This window comes from Labrus mixtus, chromosome 8 (assembly GCF_963584025.1).
Source record: "Labrus mixtus chromosome 8, fLabMix1.1, whole genome shotgun sequence".
Classification (NCBI taxonomy): Eukaryota; Metazoa; Chordata; class Actinopteri; order Labriformes; family Labridae; genus Labrus; species Labrus mixtus.
Genome location: NC_083619.1, coordinates 16266218 through 16284681, shown reverse-complemented (window position 1 = coordinate 16284681; position 18464 = coordinate 16266218). Strand labels below are relative to the sequence as shown.

The 18464-nt window shown below is 38.6% G+C and overlaps 2 protein-coding genes across 2 annotated transcripts; one reads left to right on the top strand and one right to left on the bottom strand.

The window, feature by feature from the left end:
- Positions 1 to 1417: 1417 nt before the first annotated feature.
- LOC132979151 (uncharacterized) lies at positions 1418 to 5000 on the bottom strand. Its single transcript, XM_061044698.1, has 6 exons — positions 4696 to 5000; positions 3694 to 3876; positions 3332 to 3601; positions 2795 to 2893; positions 2444 to 2461; positions 1418 to 2104 (listed from the first exon to the last, which is right to left on the bottom strand). The coding sequence occupies exons 1-6, from the start codon at positions 4760 to 4762 to the stop codon at positions 2019 to 2021; spliced, it is 723 nt and encodes a 240-aa protein (XP_060900681.1). The 5' UTR covers positions 4763 to 5000; the 3' UTR covers positions 1418 to 2018.
- Positions 5001 to 10653: 5653 nt separating this feature from the next.
- ppp1r7 (protein phosphatase 1, regulatory (inhibitor) subunit 7) lies at positions 10654 to 17811 on the top strand. Its single transcript, XM_061044697.1, has 10 exons — positions 10654 to 10773; positions 11539 to 11634; positions 11752 to 11807; positions 12334 to 12399; positions 12569 to 12699; positions 12930 to 13092; positions 13271 to 13387; positions 13494 to 13598; positions 13730 to 13816; positions 15645 to 17811. Exons 1-10 carry the CDS (start codon positions 10734 to 10736, stop codon positions 15819 to 15821), a joined length of 1038 nt encoding a protein of 345 aa, XP_060900680.1. The 5' UTR covers positions 10654 to 10733; the 3' UTR covers positions 15822 to 17811.
- The last annotated feature ends 653 nt before the right edge of the window (positions 17812 to 18464 follow it).

The window sequence follows — 18464 nt, the reverse complement described above, 5'->3', positions numbered from 1 at the left end:
AGTAAAATAACAAAACAAGTCAACTAAAACAAGATACCGTATCATAATAAAATAACATAAAATAAAATATTTTATTCAACAAGGCCTTAATGTAGTTTGAACCCATAAACTGTAGCCTGTCTATGGCTCAACAAATAGGAGTTGTGAGTCAGTTATATAAATTATTTAGGCCTATTTGAAGGTTAGAAATATTTTACATTCTGGCACAATTATGTTACATTCAAAACAGCCACAGTGAACTTCACTTGGTGACTAAGTGTAAATTAATACTGTGTAGATACCCAATTTGTTTTTGTCACTCAAACTCTTCTGTCTTTATTAAATAGGCTAGTAGAACAATTCAAACTAAATGGTTTCAAATAATCACACAAACTGATACATGTGTTGTGTTTAAGCAAGATAATTAGAGCATGTTATTGATCACTTTGGTGGAAACCTTACCATGTCTTAACATTTAACTCTTCAGCCCTCTGTTGCTTTATTCATTTAACCACCTCCCGTTCATCCCTTCTTTTTATCTTCATTCTGTGTTTACAGCCTGTGATGTGATGTCGTCCCACCCTCCCTCAATTTTTATTTAAATTTTGTTCTCTCCTGGTTGATTTTAAAACCAATTTTCCTTAATTGTATTGAACTGCCTCTCCATACCTGCCTGTTGGATTTATCTTATTCCTGTTATTTGCATTTATATTATTTTTGCCCTCTCTGTTGATCTCTGTTCTGTTGTGTTGCTGTATTTGCTTTGTCTATCACAGCACACAGTAAACATTTGTTTTAAAGGTGCTATATAAATAAAGTTATTATTATTATTATTATTATTATTATGTGCATGCAGTATTCTGAAAAGTTTGTTTCAGTGATTTAACATAATCAAAGCCCAGAACACTCTTTGAGTTATGTTTGTAAGTGGACCTGTTTGAAAGTCAAAAATGCAGCAAGGTGAGGACAACATTTCTATAAATAAAATGCAGCAGATACAAGTATTTATTTCTAGTGAGCGTATACTTAAGTTTATGGGGCACTTCATTGATGATACACCTTGATATCAAAAATCTGATCTGGTACAATTATATTGGAAGCAGAAGAAAGGGGGGGGGGGGGGTAACTAGTTGTAGGCTATAAGCAGTCATACTTCCACTTGAAGGGATCAGTCTTTCTCTGACAACATTTCTCCAAAAGAAAAAAAAAAAACATGCACACATTCTTTAATGAATATGTGTCTTGAATAATGTGTTCTAAGAAAGCAAGTGGTTATTCTGAGGCAGTTCCTTTGGTGCGTTTTTCTATTGATACAGCTTTTTTTCCTTGTGCTTTATCAACATTAAAGGGAGGGTTACTTCTGAAGCTGCAGGCCAATTATCTTGTGATCAGAAAGAAACAAGATGTTGGCATAACTTGTGACTAAATAGAACAGAGGCTCATTTAAAAGTCTTTAATGAAACACTTTTACAAAAAACTGACATCAACATACATGAAAAAACTAAGTTTAAAGTTAAGTTTGAGATCACAAAGAGACATGTAAATATATAACCACAACACTTGATTTCAGGAGATCTTTATCTACAGTCTGTCATATAATTTTTATATTGTCTCTTTCTTAACGTGTATGAGATACTGTAAATAAATGACACAGATCAAACAAGTCGTACACTGCCTTCTTAATTTTAACTTGAATAGCTTAGTCCAGAAATAATCACTGGTGAAAACTTCTGCAAGTAGGTATTCAATTTGTAAAATAGAGCTGTATATATATTTACATATACACATTCTGGTATTTTTGCAGAAGTAGTAAAAGTATATGCAATAAAAACAAGGTCATAGAGTATACATTAAAGTGCATGAAATTACATTTGATCCAGACTGCATGTGCATCATAAGGCAGACTGTTGGCACTGTGGCAAAGCTTTGGTTACATTCATGGAGCAACACTGCCCATACATAAATCATTAGATTGACATTACACATTATACAATAGAAATGGAGCAGGACGAGAGCACTTCATCAGCTGGAGCTTTGAATCACAAGGTGCAGTAACCAGATGCTTTTTTCTCTGTAGGCATTTCAGTCATGTCTTGTGGATAGTGTATGATTGAGCCAATAACACCTGCAATGATATCAGAAAGCACAGATAAGGGGAAAACAATCAAACCTTATCTCGTAATTTAGTTTTGAGTTCTTGTAAAGACACCATCCCTGTGTCACCAGTTGACCTGCCAATAGCAGTTATAGTCAGCCATAATACAATTAGGTCATAATGTATACTCATTGAATCAGGGCGGACAGAACGATGTGACTAACAATGAAAATTCAAGAGCATATCCACAGGGTTTGTGGGTTTGAGTTCATTTAATAATTAGCTCTTCTACAATCTTCTACCATGTCTGTGAGCTGAGTCATCTACATTCAGGCTAAAGAGGAAACATAGGAAGTGTTGTTGTCTTACCTCCAGTGTGCCTCAGACCTAGACAGAGAGTGTGAGAAAGACAAAACACATGACTATGCTTTACATTTCTCCAGGAGTGTGAGACTCCATGCCAGTATCACGTGACAGGACACATTTCGTAATGAAGCAAAGTTATGCTGCTGAGACTGAATGAGGTTTTTAATTAAAGCAGATTTAAAGCTTAAATTGATTTCACAGTTTTCAGGCAGTTTGCAGCACAGGGCTTTATTATTTTGTTTGAAATTAAAAATGTGCTCCATCATGCAGGCTCATTTAGTTATGTAAGTGCAATTATTCACAGTTTAATGTTTTAAATCTTGTTTGAATGGAAAGCAACAAATATTTACTTACCATGGTTCTTGGAGAGAAGGAGGCTGATTATGATAAGTCCAACAAATGCCAGGAGTCCCAAGACTGGGATCAGAAACTGAGGCAAAGGAATCCCTGAAACTAGAAAAAAACAACAACATTGCAACACATCAACGAAACACCCAACAACAACTTGGCACTTCAAAATGTGATGTATAACCTTTTCATGTTGTTTAGCACATATTGTGTCATATGACTCACAGTGAAATTCAAACAGCTGCCTCCAAAAGTCACAGCCACTAGCTACACAAAAGGCTTCTTTCCTAATCATTACCAGTGTCATATCCAGACAAGACATCAAGTAAATGCATTACAGTGTGTTATTCTTATAGATAAGTTATTATTTTGCATCACGATGTGTGCCCTATAGTATCATTACAATAAGTGTTAAGTTGCAATAGTTTAGAGTCAAATCTATTTAATTGTATACCTAAGTACCATTTGGTATTCTATGTGTTATATGCACTCGCTGTGTTCCACAACTCTTAGAGGTGACAACATTTAAACATGAATAAATACCAGAGGAGCGTCCCAGATTCTCCTGAGAAAGCCTCAGTTCTTTCATTAGCTCGATGCAACCCTCCTGAAGGCGGATTCTCTGCATTCTTGTGCGCAGCACTTCCTGATCCAACAACCGCTTCAGTGCCTGTGCTTGTGGTATTTCGGCTCTCCACGAGTCACTGTGGTCCAGGGTCAGACACAGCTTCCCATCACAGAACACACGGTCGGTCCAGTGCAGCCGAGACCCCTCGAGTACACATTCTCGAGAACGTAGCAGAGTGAGGTTTCCTAGCAGGGTACAAACGGACCATAACATTTAATGACACCAGTTATCATTTTTCATTACTACATTAATAAATAGTACACAATGATTTTCTCACTGAGAACTGAAGTATCGTTGACACCAATGAGAGCCGGAAGTAGTGCACCAGCTAACATGGTTTTGATAACTGTGGCAACTTCCCGACTTGTGCTAGTTAGAGAGACTCCGTTGAGAAGGACCTGCTCCGCGACTTGATGAGAACCCACCACGCCCCACTGCTGCACCTGCACTATGACAGTATCTAATGGGAGTCAACCAAAAAAAAAATGCATTAACATCAAAAAAAAGGAAGGAAAGTCAGGTTCTAAAAGTATGCTACAGGAAAATGTTCATGTACCAGGAGGTTTAGAGGGCAAATTGTGTGTGAAAACACAAAACTCCTTTAGACAATTTAAAGTAGACCCACTAGGAAACTTAGCAAATCATACCTTATTTATTGCAGAGAAACAAGAAAAAAGTAAAGTTAATGCACTGACTTTCTGTGTGCTTTATTCTGTGTTATTTTACATCAATTAGAGCATATATTGTGTAATGTTGGTCCAAGTGGTAGTATAGGCTCAATCATTTAAAATGTTCTTTGAGTCATGTTTTATCACTGAGTGACAAGTTATTGTATCTTAAGTGGAATTAAAGCAATACTTTAATAGTGTTACCAGAATTATTACACCTATTTTATGAGAGCCATACAAGATACATATTTTTTTAATTTAGCCGGTTAAACTATAAATATATTGTGTCTACAAATACCTAGTTTCTACTTTCTAATGTATGATAAAGGGATACATCAAAAGCAGTCCAAAGTGACCGCAACACCAACAGGTTATAAATAAGCACAGAGTAGGACCAACGCCTCTGTGAAGTGTAAACAAAAACACAAGAAAAAAAAAAAAAAGAAGAAAATAGCAAAAGAAAAGTAAAAGCGTAGACAAATACATGCAAGAGTATGAATTTTACCAAATGCATGAGTCGAGTGTATTAGTTTAAACTCCACAGCCGCTGTTACGTGCTCACAGAAAAGCTGTATAAGCATGTGAAAATCAAAACAGACAAGACTTCTTACCTACAGGGACGGGACCCCCCAGCGTTACATCGAAACACATTAGAAGAAGAACGCCAAGAATATGCATCTTCAGCGTTGCTTGTTTTCGGCGTTAAATCCAGCAGCGGCGGTCACTCGTGAAGGAAGGACAAAACTCTCCGGAGTTAGAAATAGCAAGGATTCTTTTTAAGCCATTTAAGTGCCCCCAGCGCACTACTTATACCGACCAAGAGAGAAGCCTCTTTACAAACGCTAGAGGGTCGCAGACAGGTTGGGACTATCCTCCACTACTTCCTCAGTGTTATCACTCGGGTTTCGCTTGTGTCCACCACTTACAGGGCTTTAATGTATTTACGTCTGTCTCGCTCCTCATTGGCTACTGTATTCGGCATGTAGCCTATGAGATCCTCGCCCACAGATGCTGTAAATCTGTTTCAGAAAAGTGAGTTTAAAGGTCAAAGGGAGTTTTTTTTTTTTTTTCTTAAATTCAAACGTGATTAGAAGTGATGGAAAACACCTGTTCCCACCAACCAAACAGGTGTAAGGAATTAACTAAATCAACTCTGAGTGTGGCAATCATGTAGACCAGTTATCATAACAGTTAATAACGTTTATAATAAAGGAAATAAACAATCAATTCACAAAAAGCCTCAGTGTAAGACAATTATTTTAAACATGAACAAACTTCATTGGAACAGTCACACATTTGTATCAATATTCAGGTAGGATTTTACTGTTGTGGTTGGTGCAGTGAACGTAGCTGAGGTTTCCCCACACCTGTTTTGTACTCTGTAAATCATAGATTAAATAAGCTATATCAGCCAAACTAAAACTGAAAGTTCCTTTGTCAGTGTCATTGTGTTGAATGTTTCACAATGTGCTTATCATTCTGAATCTCCCTTGGGCTCAATAAAGTATCTGTAGGCTATCTGCTGCTGCAGTTCTAGACAGGGGCCAACAGGGGCCAGTGCCCCTGTAACACTGAGCTTGGTCCCCCCTGTGGCCACCCCTCCATAAGGAAGAACCCCCCATAGTATTTGACTTAACAATCGGACTCACAATCTAGTATTAAATACTGTTACTGAAACAAATATAAATCATGATATTTTATGTTGTGGTATTTTATGATGTGCGCTATTATTTGCCATAATATATATATATTTTAAATCGATCATCTTTGTCTATTTTTCACCTGGGTTTAATGTTCCCCTCTGACTAAACAACTGGCCCCAATTTGGCCCTGTCAGTAAAAGTGGTCTAGAACCGCCACCCATTGACTGAATAATGTTGGCTAGAGGGCCAAAGAACCTTAAATGTTAGGTAGTGTTTTACCACCTCACAACACATATAGCCTAGCTTGTTTTACTTTTAGTTTGTAGAGAAACTTTGTCGAATTTTAGTAAAATGAAAATAAAAATGAAATATTCCCCTTATTGCGTGGAAAGATAAAGATAAAGACAACTTTATTGATCCCCATGGGGGAATTTTTTTGTCACAACAGCTCAAGAAACAGGAATATAATTATCAAAAAATAACAAGAAGTTAAAAATCAAACATATTTATATCAGTTAAATAAAGGGAGAAAAAATACAATAATACTAGGTATGTACACTTCCACTTGTGGAAAGAGTTATTATTATTAAAAAACACACACAGTGTGAAGCTTTGTTGATATGAGTCATGAGGTGGTGATATTGTTAAAGAGTCTGATTGAACAGTCTGACTGCAGATGGGATGAACGACCTGCGGTAGTGCTCTGTCTTGCAGGGTGGGTGTCTCAGTCTGCTGCTGAAGGAGCTGCTCAGGGCCCCCACAGTGTCATGTAGGGGGTGAGAGGGGTTGTCCATGATGGATGTCAGTTTCGTTAACATCCTCCTCTCACCCACCTCCTCTACAGAGACCAGAGGACAGTCCAAGACAGAACTGGCCCTCCTGACCAGTCTGTTCAGTCTCTTCCTGTCTCTCTCTGTGCTCCCTCCTCCCCAGCAGACCACTGCATAGAAAAGTGCAGACGCCACCACAGTGATGTCCTTAACAGAGTCCTGCACACTCCAAAGGTCCTCAGTCGCCTCAGCAGGTGCAGTCGGCTTTGGCCCTTCTTGTACAGGACGTCTGTGTTGTGTGACCAGTCCAGTTTATTGTTGAGGTGCACACCCAGGTATTTGTACGTCTCCACCCTCTCGATGTCCAAGCCCTGGATGTTCACCGGTGCAGTCTGGGGTGACTTGTGGAAGTCAATCACCATCTCCTTTGTCTTGCTGGCGTTGAGCTGAAGGTGGTTGAGCTCACTCCAGTCGACAAAGTCCATGATGACCTGCCTGTACTCCTGTTCGCTCCCCTTAGACACACACCCCACGATGGCTGTGTCATCGGAGAACTTCTGCAGGTGGCAGCTCCCAGAGTTGTAACAGAAGTCCGAGGTGTACAGGGTGAAGAGGAAAGGGGAGAGAACTGTCCCCTGCGGGACCCCAGTACTGCAGACCACCATGTCAGACTCACAGTCCTGAAGCCTCACGTACTGTGGTCTGTTGGTGAGGTAGTCCGTTGTCCATGCAGCCAGGTGACAGTCCACTCCCGCCCTCTCTAGCTTCCCCCTGAGCAGTGCAGGCTGGATGGTGTTGAAGGCACTGGAGAAGTCAAAGAACAAGACCCTCACAGTGCTGCCGGTGTTCTCCAGGTGAGTCCAGGATCTCTGCAGCAGGTAGATGACGGCGTCATCCACCCCGATGTTCGGTTGATATGCGAACTGCAGAGGATCCAGATTTGAAGTCGCCAGGGGGCGGAGGTTGTTGAGGACGATCCTCTCCATGGTCTTCATCAGGTGAGAGGTGAGGGTCACAGGTCTGAAGTGGTTAGGCTCCCTGGGGTGAGATGTCTTTGGGACTGGCACCACGCAGGACGTCTTCCACAGGGTCAGGACCCTCTCCAGTCTCAGGCTCAGGTTGAAGATGTGCAGAAGAACCTCACAGAGCTGGTCTGCACAGTCCTTCAGGAGTCTGGAGCTGATGCCGTCAGGACCTGTGGCCTTCCTCGCCTCGATCTTCCTCAGCTGACTTCTCACCTGATCAGCTGTTATGGAGAGGCTGTCGGTGGAGGAGGAAGGTGAGGAGGAGAGGATTGTTGAGGGGGGTGACAGGGTGCTCAGATGGAGTGTTTAGAAGTTGGCTGGCTCTGGTGGGTGGGGGTGGGGTTAGGAACAGAATCAGATCTATTGAAGAACAGATTCAGTTCATTTGCCCACTCCCTGTAAACTGCTTCAGGGCCCCTCCCACGACCTCTGCTGTGACCTGAGGTGTTATTCAGGCCTCTCCAGACTTCCCTTGCATTTTTCTGTTGTAATACCCAGTACAAAAACGTTCCTATATTTGGAAAGATTGATTGTTTGGTTTGTTCAAATTCTGTAATTGTGGCAAATGCATTTCACATTGAAGCAAACAGTGATACCATTATACATAGTTATGAAGAAGCCAAGAGAAAATGTAAGTATGATCATTTTGATGATAATATTTATCAAAGTATGACTGGGACTGTGCACCATCTCCTTGGCTTGACTCTTGAATATGTCAGAGAAACTCTAATGGAGGCCAGGGGTAGAGATTGAATAAAAAAATAATATAAAAAATATCACCAAGGAACTATCACCTTTGAATTTATTGGACAGGAGCCTTCAAGTTTGTGTGTCTACTAGAGTCCATCTGTGGTATTAGTTGTTGCTAAAGCCGTTGGTGACCTGACTGAGATAGCTTCTTTTTCACATCCAGACAAAACCAATGTTTTTTGTCTTCTTTTCATCTGAGTGAATGAGTAAATGTAACTTCTGCCTGCCTTGTCAATGATCCTGCATGCTGTCAGTGATTGTTTACATACAGTAACTGTAGGAAGTTGTATTTTACCAACCTTATAGCTAAGCTAACATAGACTGTTGTTTGAATAAGTCTGATGTAAAATATTACTCCGTGTTTTCTTCTTATCCAAGTAGGTCATATATGACCTCAACGTTCCTGACTGTATCAATTGTGAGATAAAAAAAAAAAAAATGACATAGGCGCATGCAAATGATTAGATATTTTTGAGCTAGTATCTTTGTGTTTTGGAATATACATGTGATATGATAAATTTGTTACGCTCTGTTTTGTCAGAAGCTAACTCAAGGATTAGTATTTGGAAACCATCGTCGTCACCAGACCTTTAAACTATGTGCCTCCATCTTTTGCAGGCGTATTCTTAAAATGGAAGGTATGCAGGGCAGAGCGGAAAGTGATTGTATAAACAATCTTTTGTGAGAGTGCAGGGGACTTCACATTGAGAAGGGCTTTTGTTGTGGATTTTTCTGTTGGTAATAAAAGATCTCAAGTCAAAGTCTTTTGTCTATTTTATTGCATGAAGTAAAAAGTTATTTCGCAAAAGGGGTAATCAGCTACAAAAGTAACATGTGCATCAAAGATTCCCGGGGCAGTCCATGTTGCAGAGCATATTTATACTTTCACAGGGTGTAGGTATTTTGCATATACATGAGTGATACATCGTCATTGGTTTCAGCTTGCCCTAGTGACTACGCCTTCTGCTAGTTTGTCTGGTGATTTATCTATTCAAGCTTCTATAAGGCACCTGGTTCGGAGGAACACCAACATAAACTCCTTTGTCAGGAGGGCACTGATCTAAGGTCATGCTGTACCCAGATCCTGAGGAGTATTCCTGTTGGAATACAGACCCAGGCCATACAGAGAAACAGTTTGTAATTGCTAAATGACGCACGAACATCCTAATCTTTTAAGGTCAGACGCAGGCAACAGACAGATAGTATCTGTCCACTACAATTTTCACAGTCAAGCTGTTTAACACTCCTAATCCATTGCTCTTCAGCCATAGCTACATAATTAATCTACGTATGACACTTTTTTAATATACAGCTTTTACAAACATGAAATCATGCTCTTTTAAAGTTGTGTTTGCTCCTGTTTCTCAGGCTATGCATGGATGTTTATTTTCCTATTAATCACCAGCTATGACATTTTAAAATTACCTTCTTCAGCAATTAAATCAATTCAATCAAGGGTAGGGTAGAGTATTTATGGAAACTGTAGCCTACAAATTAGATAGAACAAAAAAGAAAAGGTATTAATAAGAGGTAAAAAAAAAATACCTCTTATTTTACAGAAAATAAAATTTCTTTGCAGTTTAAGAGTAAGAGGAAGTGCCAATAACATTTAAGCTAGATACTCAGTTTTAATTTAATAGGCCGCGTGACACACCTGCATTGAAATTTAAATCAAGACAAATACACTTTTAGTGAAAATGCCTAAAGTAAATCTAACATTTCTAGATAAGTAGGTGACAGTTCTCTAGTAATAACCTATAGGCTACTCACTTACTGCTTATGTCACAAAAAGTTGGAAAACCAGGGAGGTGGACCCAAGTGCAGAATAACCAAAAATATTTAATTAAACAAAAAGGCCAAAGGCAACAAAAATTTACTTTCAAAAGTTCAACAAAAAAAACACAGGGATCAAAAACAGGGATCAAAAACAGGGAGCCACACAGGCGCACAAGCAAAAACTGACACTGCAACATACAACAAATGACAATGAACTGACACAGTAGGGAAGAAACATTAAATAGACATGGGGTAATCAGACACAGGTGAGACTAACGACACAGGTGAAGACAATCAGGGCAATCAAGGCAGGGAGAAACACTGAGGACAATACAAAATAAATCATGAAACACTGAAGACACACAGAGCTCAAGAGTCTAACAAAACACACTAGAACACAGAGATACACAAGCATAATAAATGACAAAATAAAACAGAAAACACTGAAGACAAAACTAGGAAACACGCAAGGGAAAGAAGCAACACTAGGGATAAAACAGGGAAACTCAAACACAAAACCAAATGATGACACCACCACCACTCCTAGTATTATGGTTTTATTACAGTGTCTTCATAATTCATTTATATGCACCTTGTCCTCAGCAGCGCCACCGTGCGTCCTTCCTCCGCAGTGTGAGCCTGCGCCTGATTGGAGGAGCAGTTGTCAGGACTGTTTACAGGAAACATGGCTTCCCGGTCTGTTGGAGAGCTACAAGAAATGGAAGGTGAGTGCAAATTTAAAGACAAAGGCCTTGTTGTGACTCTATCAGCTGGGCGAGCAGAAATGCACCTGGACAAACGCGTCTCTATGTTGAAGAGCATCTCGGGGTATTTGTTTTCCCCCTTTTTTTACTAACCGGACTATCATCCTTGTGTTGGAGGCTAACATGCTCACAACAGTACTCGTTTGGTGAGCTAACGTCAAATCACACTATCTGCTTAATAAACATCCAGTATCAGCCCTTCTTGTTCAGTTGAATTGTTCAACAGATTGACACATGTGTTTTTTATTTATTTACTGCAGCGTGTTTGCCTTTGGAGCATGCTTCCGATTTTAGCTCATGAGACCTGTCTTGTGCTTTGTGCTAAGGGCCAAGTTACCTAGCAGTGTTTAGCCTGTGTGTTACATGTAGCTTCAGTATGTAAGATAAGCGTGGCCTCGAGTTGTTTCTGAACTGGTAGGGTTGGAAATACAACTATGGGATCAAATCTACAACGATTGTATTGGGGGGGTTAGGGCTGTCCAGATTTATCCCTCGTGTTTCCGCTGTGTTTTAGTGTGCACAAACACGATGTAATGTTATTTGTAAATTGCTTGTTGCTGGATGGTCTCTGGGACATCCGTCCGTCTCATCTGGACGGGGAGGAGATGAGCTTTGTCTTCGTATCAAATGATATCAGCTAAATGTATCAGTGATACTTTAATCAGCCGCCACAACTGCATAATAATGTGTGTTGGAAAAACCTGCTCTGCTGTGTGCTGACTACAGTGGACAGAAGGGGTGAGTCTGAGGAGTCTGGTGATGATGAGACCAGAAGAAAGAGTATCAATGGCGACGTTGACCCGAATCAGCCCACCTCCACAAGTAAAACACATGGCATGCAATGACACACACCATTCAGCCTAAACTATAATGTATGACTATCTGGCTGTGGTGCAACGGGCATTTGAGTTTATCTGATTCATTCTTTCCCTTCTCAAGGTAAAGAAGAGTCTCCTGTCGACATGGACACCATAACCTTGGACCCAGAGGAAGAGGTTAGAAGACAGTTAAAACATCACATCATGCTTCTTGACCATAATGTGTCCATGTAGTTTATGTTTGAATTATTTTAGTCAAATGTACTGCCGTCAATGTTGTGCTCTGCCTCTGGTCACTTCCTGTCAGCACCTGTGTGTCCAATCGGACTCAAAGCTGATCGTTTGCTCTTACTGACATTGTTCCCTTTTTTCTAGACCCTTGCTTGTGTTGTACTTTCTCTCTGATGTACGTCGCTTTGGATAAAAGCGACTGCTAAGTGAATTGTAGAATTGTAGAAATGTTCTTGATCTTTGTGGTGGATTTTTACATGGGGGGGGGGAATTCTTAATTTGCAATACAATGAAATTTGTCACAAAGTGATCTTTTCCAAAGCTATTTGTAACCCCTGCGACTGTATTTTTGTGTTTGTTTAGTCAACTTGTTTGGGCTGGAAACTTGGAAGAACTTGACTCAAAAAAGCACAATAACTACTATTAACACTAATAGATATTATATCATACTTAACTGTTTGTTTCTGTGTAGGATGTTGATCTTGTTCATTGTCGTATTGGAAAAATTGAAGGATTGGAAGTGCTACAGAAGGCTAAAGTAAGTAACTACAGTATTCATTTACTAGGTTATTTTTACCTAAAGGGATAAACAAGTTAGAAACCTTTTTGTGCATTAGCCACATCAGACAGAAGTAGAATCTATGATAAAAATGCCACTGTTGATTCAATCTGTTAATTGCTTTCTTTGTTATCGTTTTCTTACACAGACACTCTCCTTACGGCAGAATCTCATCAAAAAGATTGAAAACCTTGAAAGTCTGAGCTCACTTCGGGAACTAGATTTCTACGACAATCAGATTCGCAAACTGGAGAACCTCGAAAACTTCACAGAATTGGAGTAAGTCTGAAGAAAACAGTTTGTTTTATTCACATTGTTGAAGCACACTGTAGAGGATTTTATGGTAAATCTGGTTGTTGTGCGCAGCTCTGAAGTGGTTGTTTGGGTTTAGAAAATCTGAGTTGTATGTTTTGTGTTGTTGACCTTTTGGAAAAATTATAAATCTTACACAATTAATTCTAATGACAAAACATGGCACCCAATAACAAAGCATTTTTTTGACTTGACAGGCAACTCGATGTATCTTTTAACATTTTGAGGAAGGTGGAGGGTTTGGAGCAGTTGACTCTCGTGAAGAAACTTTTTCTGCTTCACAACAAAATAAGCAGCATTGCCAACCTGGACCACTTTACATGCCTGGAGATGCTGGAGCTGGGCTCCAATCGCATTAGGGTATGACATCAAGGGTATTTTGTGTAGCCAGGAATGCTGTTAAAACGTGGCAAATAAACACCATTCATAAAAATACATGCTATATCAAATGAGGGTGTAGAGTAAGATATAAAAGGACATCAGGAAATGAAAGTATGTTGTGTTTATTTGCGTCTGTTTTTTTTTGTTGTGTTCACAGGTCATTGAGAACCTTGATTCACTTTCTTCTTTGCAAAGTTTGTTTCTTGGAACCAATAAAATAACAAAGCTTCAGAATCTGGAGGCTTTACACAACTTGACGGTTTTAAGCATTCAGGTATTCTCAAAGAAGTTCTCTTTGACATATTACAAAGGTACAATGATAAAACTGGAGTGTGTACATTGAAACAGTAGCTAACAACTTTGTTTATATCTGTTTGCAGAGTAACCGGATTACTAAAATTGAGGGTCTACAGAACCTTGTCAGTCTGAGAGAGCTCTATCTGAGCCACAATGGCATTGAGGTCATTGAGGGATTGGAAAACAATGTGAGTCATAACATTTCCACATCCTATTTCTGACAGCACTGAATGAAAATCTGTGTGTTTTTGCTTGTTGTGTAAACATGTTCAACAAAGTTTGGTCCGAACATTTAAGTGATGTTTGTTTCCCTTAACAGAAAAAGCTTACAACTCTGGACATTGCAGCCAACCGAGTAAAGAAAATTGAAAATATCAGCCATCTGACAGACCTGCAGGAGTTCTGGGTATGAATCATTTAAGTTTTAACCGGAATGTATTTTTATGTTATTAATTCAATTTTTATTTGAGATGTTTCAGAGTACCTTAAGCATGAAAAGTAGCCCTTCTTACAGCAAACATTTTGACTTGAGGTAGCAGCTGAAGCACAGGCTCGTTTCTAAAGCCGTTTTCACATATACACTCCGGATAATATCTAGATAATTACAGGAGGACTGCTCCGGAGATTCTCCCGACCTAGCCGTTCACATATGCTCCTCACAGCGTGGGACTAAAAGAGAGGAGAACAACATACTGACGAACAGAAAACATAATGCAGACGTTTAATTACGTGCACGGAGATCGTAGAGGTCGCGTGCAGACACTTTATATAAACGTCATTCTCTTTCTATTGGCTCGAGTTGAAATCTCCGCAGTATATGCGGCCGCGTTCAGACATCAGCTCACTCGGACTTTCTGCGGAAAAAATACTAGGGGTCTGGCCAGAGAAACTCCGGGTGAAGTCCGTGCGAAAAATGCGGCTGTTTGCGTTCACACATAGCCTAAAGAACCTCCGGGTAGCCAAATCTCCAGAGTTTTTCAGGAGATTTCCGTATGTGTGAAAAGGGTTTAACATTGACCATGTCCCATTTTAAAGTCTGAGTAAGCCAAACACAGAGCTCTGCAGCCACCATCGGATGAATTACAAGCTTCCTTCACAATATGTAACATGTAAAATGAACCAAAAAAATCTATTGAATTAATTGATCTAGAAAATGTGAGCTATATTAAGAAATTTAAAGCTGCAGTATGTAACATTATTTAATTAGAACTTTAGTTAAAATATTTTGATCATTGCATATCACTTACAATATTAAATGAATTGGAATATTCCTTTGAACATATGTGTATGACCCATATTTATCAGTACTCTCCTTTATAATAAGTTAACAAAAACATTCAGGCTGAATCTAAACAATCAACCAGGGTTGGGTTGCACGTAACTAGCCAATCACAGAGAGACTGAGAAGAGACTGTTTGAGTTTCAGACAGGTTGCAGTGACAATTAGCTGATTCCATTGGAGTATTCATGTTTCACACTGCCACTTTAACACAAGATTAATTGAAGAACTGCACTGCTAATTTGAGAGAACATGTATCAGCTTTATATGCCAGCAGAGCAATACTTTTAGATACTACCTGTTTTAAAACAATTTAAATTCCATTATTTGAATGTTTGTTAGAATCAAAAAATACGGAAACTTTGAAAAAAAAGAGAGATCAAGATTCCCATTTGAACCCAAATCTGTTGTGATTGAAGGAGAGAGAGCAGCAGGGGTCGAGAGACATAGGGAGGACGTGTAGAGAGCAAATGCTGCTACTGAAAACAGAGAAGTAAAACTGAAACAAATGTAGCTATATGCCTTATGTTTCCATTGACGATATTTTATGTAAGAAATAAGGTTGTATGTGTTCAGTGAGTTTTTACTAGGTTTTTTATTATGACAACCCTATTGGCTAGGTCTGTTCTTACACATTGTGGTTCTGGTTTTCAATTGCTCTCAATACAAAGAAATAGACATTCAGTCATTCAGCAGTTTCCTCTTGACTCCTCCATCTTTTAGTAAAACTACTTATTTATCCGTCTTATGTTCTAAATCATGATGTATCATTTTTATTGGTCAAAGAACCAAAAGATTAAGATATGTGTTTATTAAGTTATTGTTTCATCTTCTTATTTTCTGAGTTAACTTGTTTCTTTAAGGTTCTTCACGTCCTTCACAATATCTGCTACAATTTGGTTAAAGTTTGTTTGTGTCCTCTTAAAAGCTATATTTGTTTTCAATCCCTCGCCAGATGAACGATAATCAGATAGATAACTGGTCGGACCTTGATGAGTTGAAGAATGCCAAGTCCCTGGAGACGGTCTACCTTGAAAGAAACCCTCTACAGAAGGATCCACAGTACCGGAGAAAGATCATGCTGGCGCTGCCCAGTGTGCGGCAGATCGACGCCACCTTCATCCGTTTCTGAGCTCCAGTGAAGCGTTCCCGCTGCCAAATTTCAGTGTTCACTCCTCACCAACCTGCCTGCCCTCCCTGAATAACAACATTCATTTTGAAACACACTGGCCTCTCTGAATCATAGAGTCGGTCCATACACAAACACACATTCCACCATCAAACTCACCCATGGCTCACTCAACATACATGTATGCATGTATGCACTAAATCACATCTTGATCTATGCTATTGTGTTGAAGCTTATTTATTAATTAAGCTGAATATAAATTGTGAAACGGAATTTAAAACATTTAAACATGCCAATATCCTCCTTTTTCCTCTGCATTTTTTATTTATTTTTTGTTAAGGTTTAGCATGTGGAATATGAAACGGATCCATTGTCTTTTCTCACTCAAACAATGCCTGTTAGGGAAAACTGAAGTCTTGCTTGCTTACGTTGTTGAAGTTGAATTGCTATCAGATGTGAAAAGACTGGCATTCTTACTATATAATGATATTGTGTTTGGTTTAATCTTGGATTGGTCGGGTTGAAACTGTTCTTCCAAGATACACGGTTCAGCATCAACACTTAATAAAGGCCCATAATAAATTCTAATTGACATATTTCAACCTTTAATATATGTATCTACTCATTTGGTCAAAATCAGACAATGTGTACAATTTAGATGAAAATGCAGCAGTGACTCCAGGCAGATTTAAATTGGGTCTTTCAAGTGAAACTAAGCAGAAACCAATTACCAATTCATGTTAAACTGGTTTCACTCAAACTCAAGGGTACATTTTTATTTCCAGAAGCCTCGTCTATTCATTTTTCAGATGTTTTACGGCCCTGTGGCCCCTTTTTCTGATCAATACAAGTGACCTGTCCAAAAAATGGTTTTATTACCAGGGTACATTCCCAACCCCCCTTATCATTGATAAGCCCGGTATCCATTTAACTTTTGTTCATAGAAGTTATTTGACTTGATAACAGTGAAATGATAGGTGGTAGGACTGGTCTCACATACAATAAGTAGTGTTCACTTCTTGAAAATAAATTCTTTCAGACTGTTGTTGGCACTGAACATATTTAAAAACGTAATGAGATTCAAAGTTTAAGATATTTAACACAGCACTGAACTTGACACATTCTTCAATACTCTCATTTGGCCATCGGTGTTGCCTAACAATAGATCTGTGTATCTAAGATGATTATCTCTAAAAGCTGAACTCATTTTTCTTATGCCCCCCCTGTATATAATGCATGTGTGCACAATTAGAAGTGATGCAGCTTTTCTATTAAGAAACTCCCACCTCAGGGTTTAAAGATCACACTGACCCCAAACAGAAGCATCCAATTTCCATGCATCAGTGGGTTTACATGGAGAAGGCTTAATTAAGTGCTTTCTGTGTACTGTAGCATACTAACCATTTTCATCCAATAGAAGATAAAAAAAAATAATCATTCATTGGTTTGTATTGTTGCACAAAATTTACTTTTTTCAGAGGAATTCATCTTATCACCTATAATTCTTTTAATACTTAATGTCCATGGTTATTGATCTAAATCAAAAATCTATAACATCTCTGAGCCCGTATGAGACTATCAACATAAGCGAAGGACATTTATTGATATGAATGTAATGTTATTTTATATTCAGCTTTAACTATCTTTAGTTTATCACTGGCCAGGGGAAATACAAGCATCGCTTTGTGTATTTTGTAAATATAGTTTGGACATATCATGATGTAGAAAGTCAGTGCCATCATCACCTTCCCGTTGTAAAGTAAAATCTCTCTTTTTGATTTCTTGTTTTTGCCAGGCAGCACTACAGATTAGTGTGAGATACCTAAATTAAGATACCTTGGCATTCAATGGTCGCTTACTGAGCAATTACCGTATTTAATTGCTAGTAGTTCATTGTTGTTGGAACTGATTCTTCAGGTTTTGGATTTGGTTGAAGCTGTTTTCAGACTGAATGTATTATGCAAATAACAATAAAATGACACTACTTCGAAGAGCCTGTGAGGTTTTAATATATTAGTAAGATATTTGTTATGGCAGATGTGGAACAAAGTTGAAACTAACATTTACTGTGATTTATAATGTGACCTGTTCTTTTTACTTTTTGTACAACAAAGAGGTACAACTACAGTTTCTGAAAGTGGGGCATGAAGTCCATTAACTAAGGGTTATTTTATTTGTGAAATTCACATCAAGAGAATTAAAATGACAAAAAGAACGTCTCATATCTTTAAAATTGGGGCCAGCTCAAACTGATTATTGGATGTGTCATTTACCAGGAAATAATAAATAACTGATTAATTTGTTTATGAATAACAGGATGAAACTAAATACATTGACCCACACATAACACCCATTTATCTACTGATACTGCCTTTACACAAAAAAATGTATTCTTGCACATGTACAGTTTAAATAGCCTTTCGTCTACATTTCCATTGTCAATTGTTAAAAATCTATCCTTTACATGTTTTACAGGGAGAACTACATATGAAATCTTCTTAAACATTACTATGTAAATAGAATTTTCTTGTGTATAGCAGACTTCATCCACTTTCACCAACAAATACAAAGTACTTGTCTTGTGTTTTTTTCGTGCATGTTTTAATCTAAAAGTATATGCAGAGTCAATTATGTTGAGCATATATT

Bases quoted from the DNA above. Each gene is read 5' to 3' on its own strand.
- ppp1r7 (XM_061044697.1), top strand. From the start codon at position 10,734: ATGGCTTCCCGGTCTGTTGGAGAGCTACAAGAAATGGAAG. The intron at 10,774-11,538 runs GTGAGTGCAAAT...TGCTGACTACAG, and splicing joins AGAGCTACAAGAAATGGAAG to TGGACAGAAGGGGTGAGTCT. The intron at 13,093-13,270 runs GTATGACATCAA...TTGTGTTCACAG, and splicing joins TGGGCTCCAATCGCATTAGG to GTCATTGAGAACCTTGATTC.
- LOC132979151 (XM_061044698.1), bottom strand. From the start codon at position 4,762: ATGCATATTCTTGGCGTTCTTCTTCTAATGTGTTTCGATGTAACGCTG. The intron at 3,877-4,695 runs GTAAGAAGTCTT...GACTCCCATTAG, and splicing joins GGGGGGTCCCGTCCCTGTAG to ATACTGTCATAGTGCAGGTG. The intron at 2,894-3,331 runs GTATTTATTCAT...GTTTTTTTCTAG, and splicing joins GAATCTGGGACGCTCCTCTG to TTTCAGGGATTCCTTTGCCT.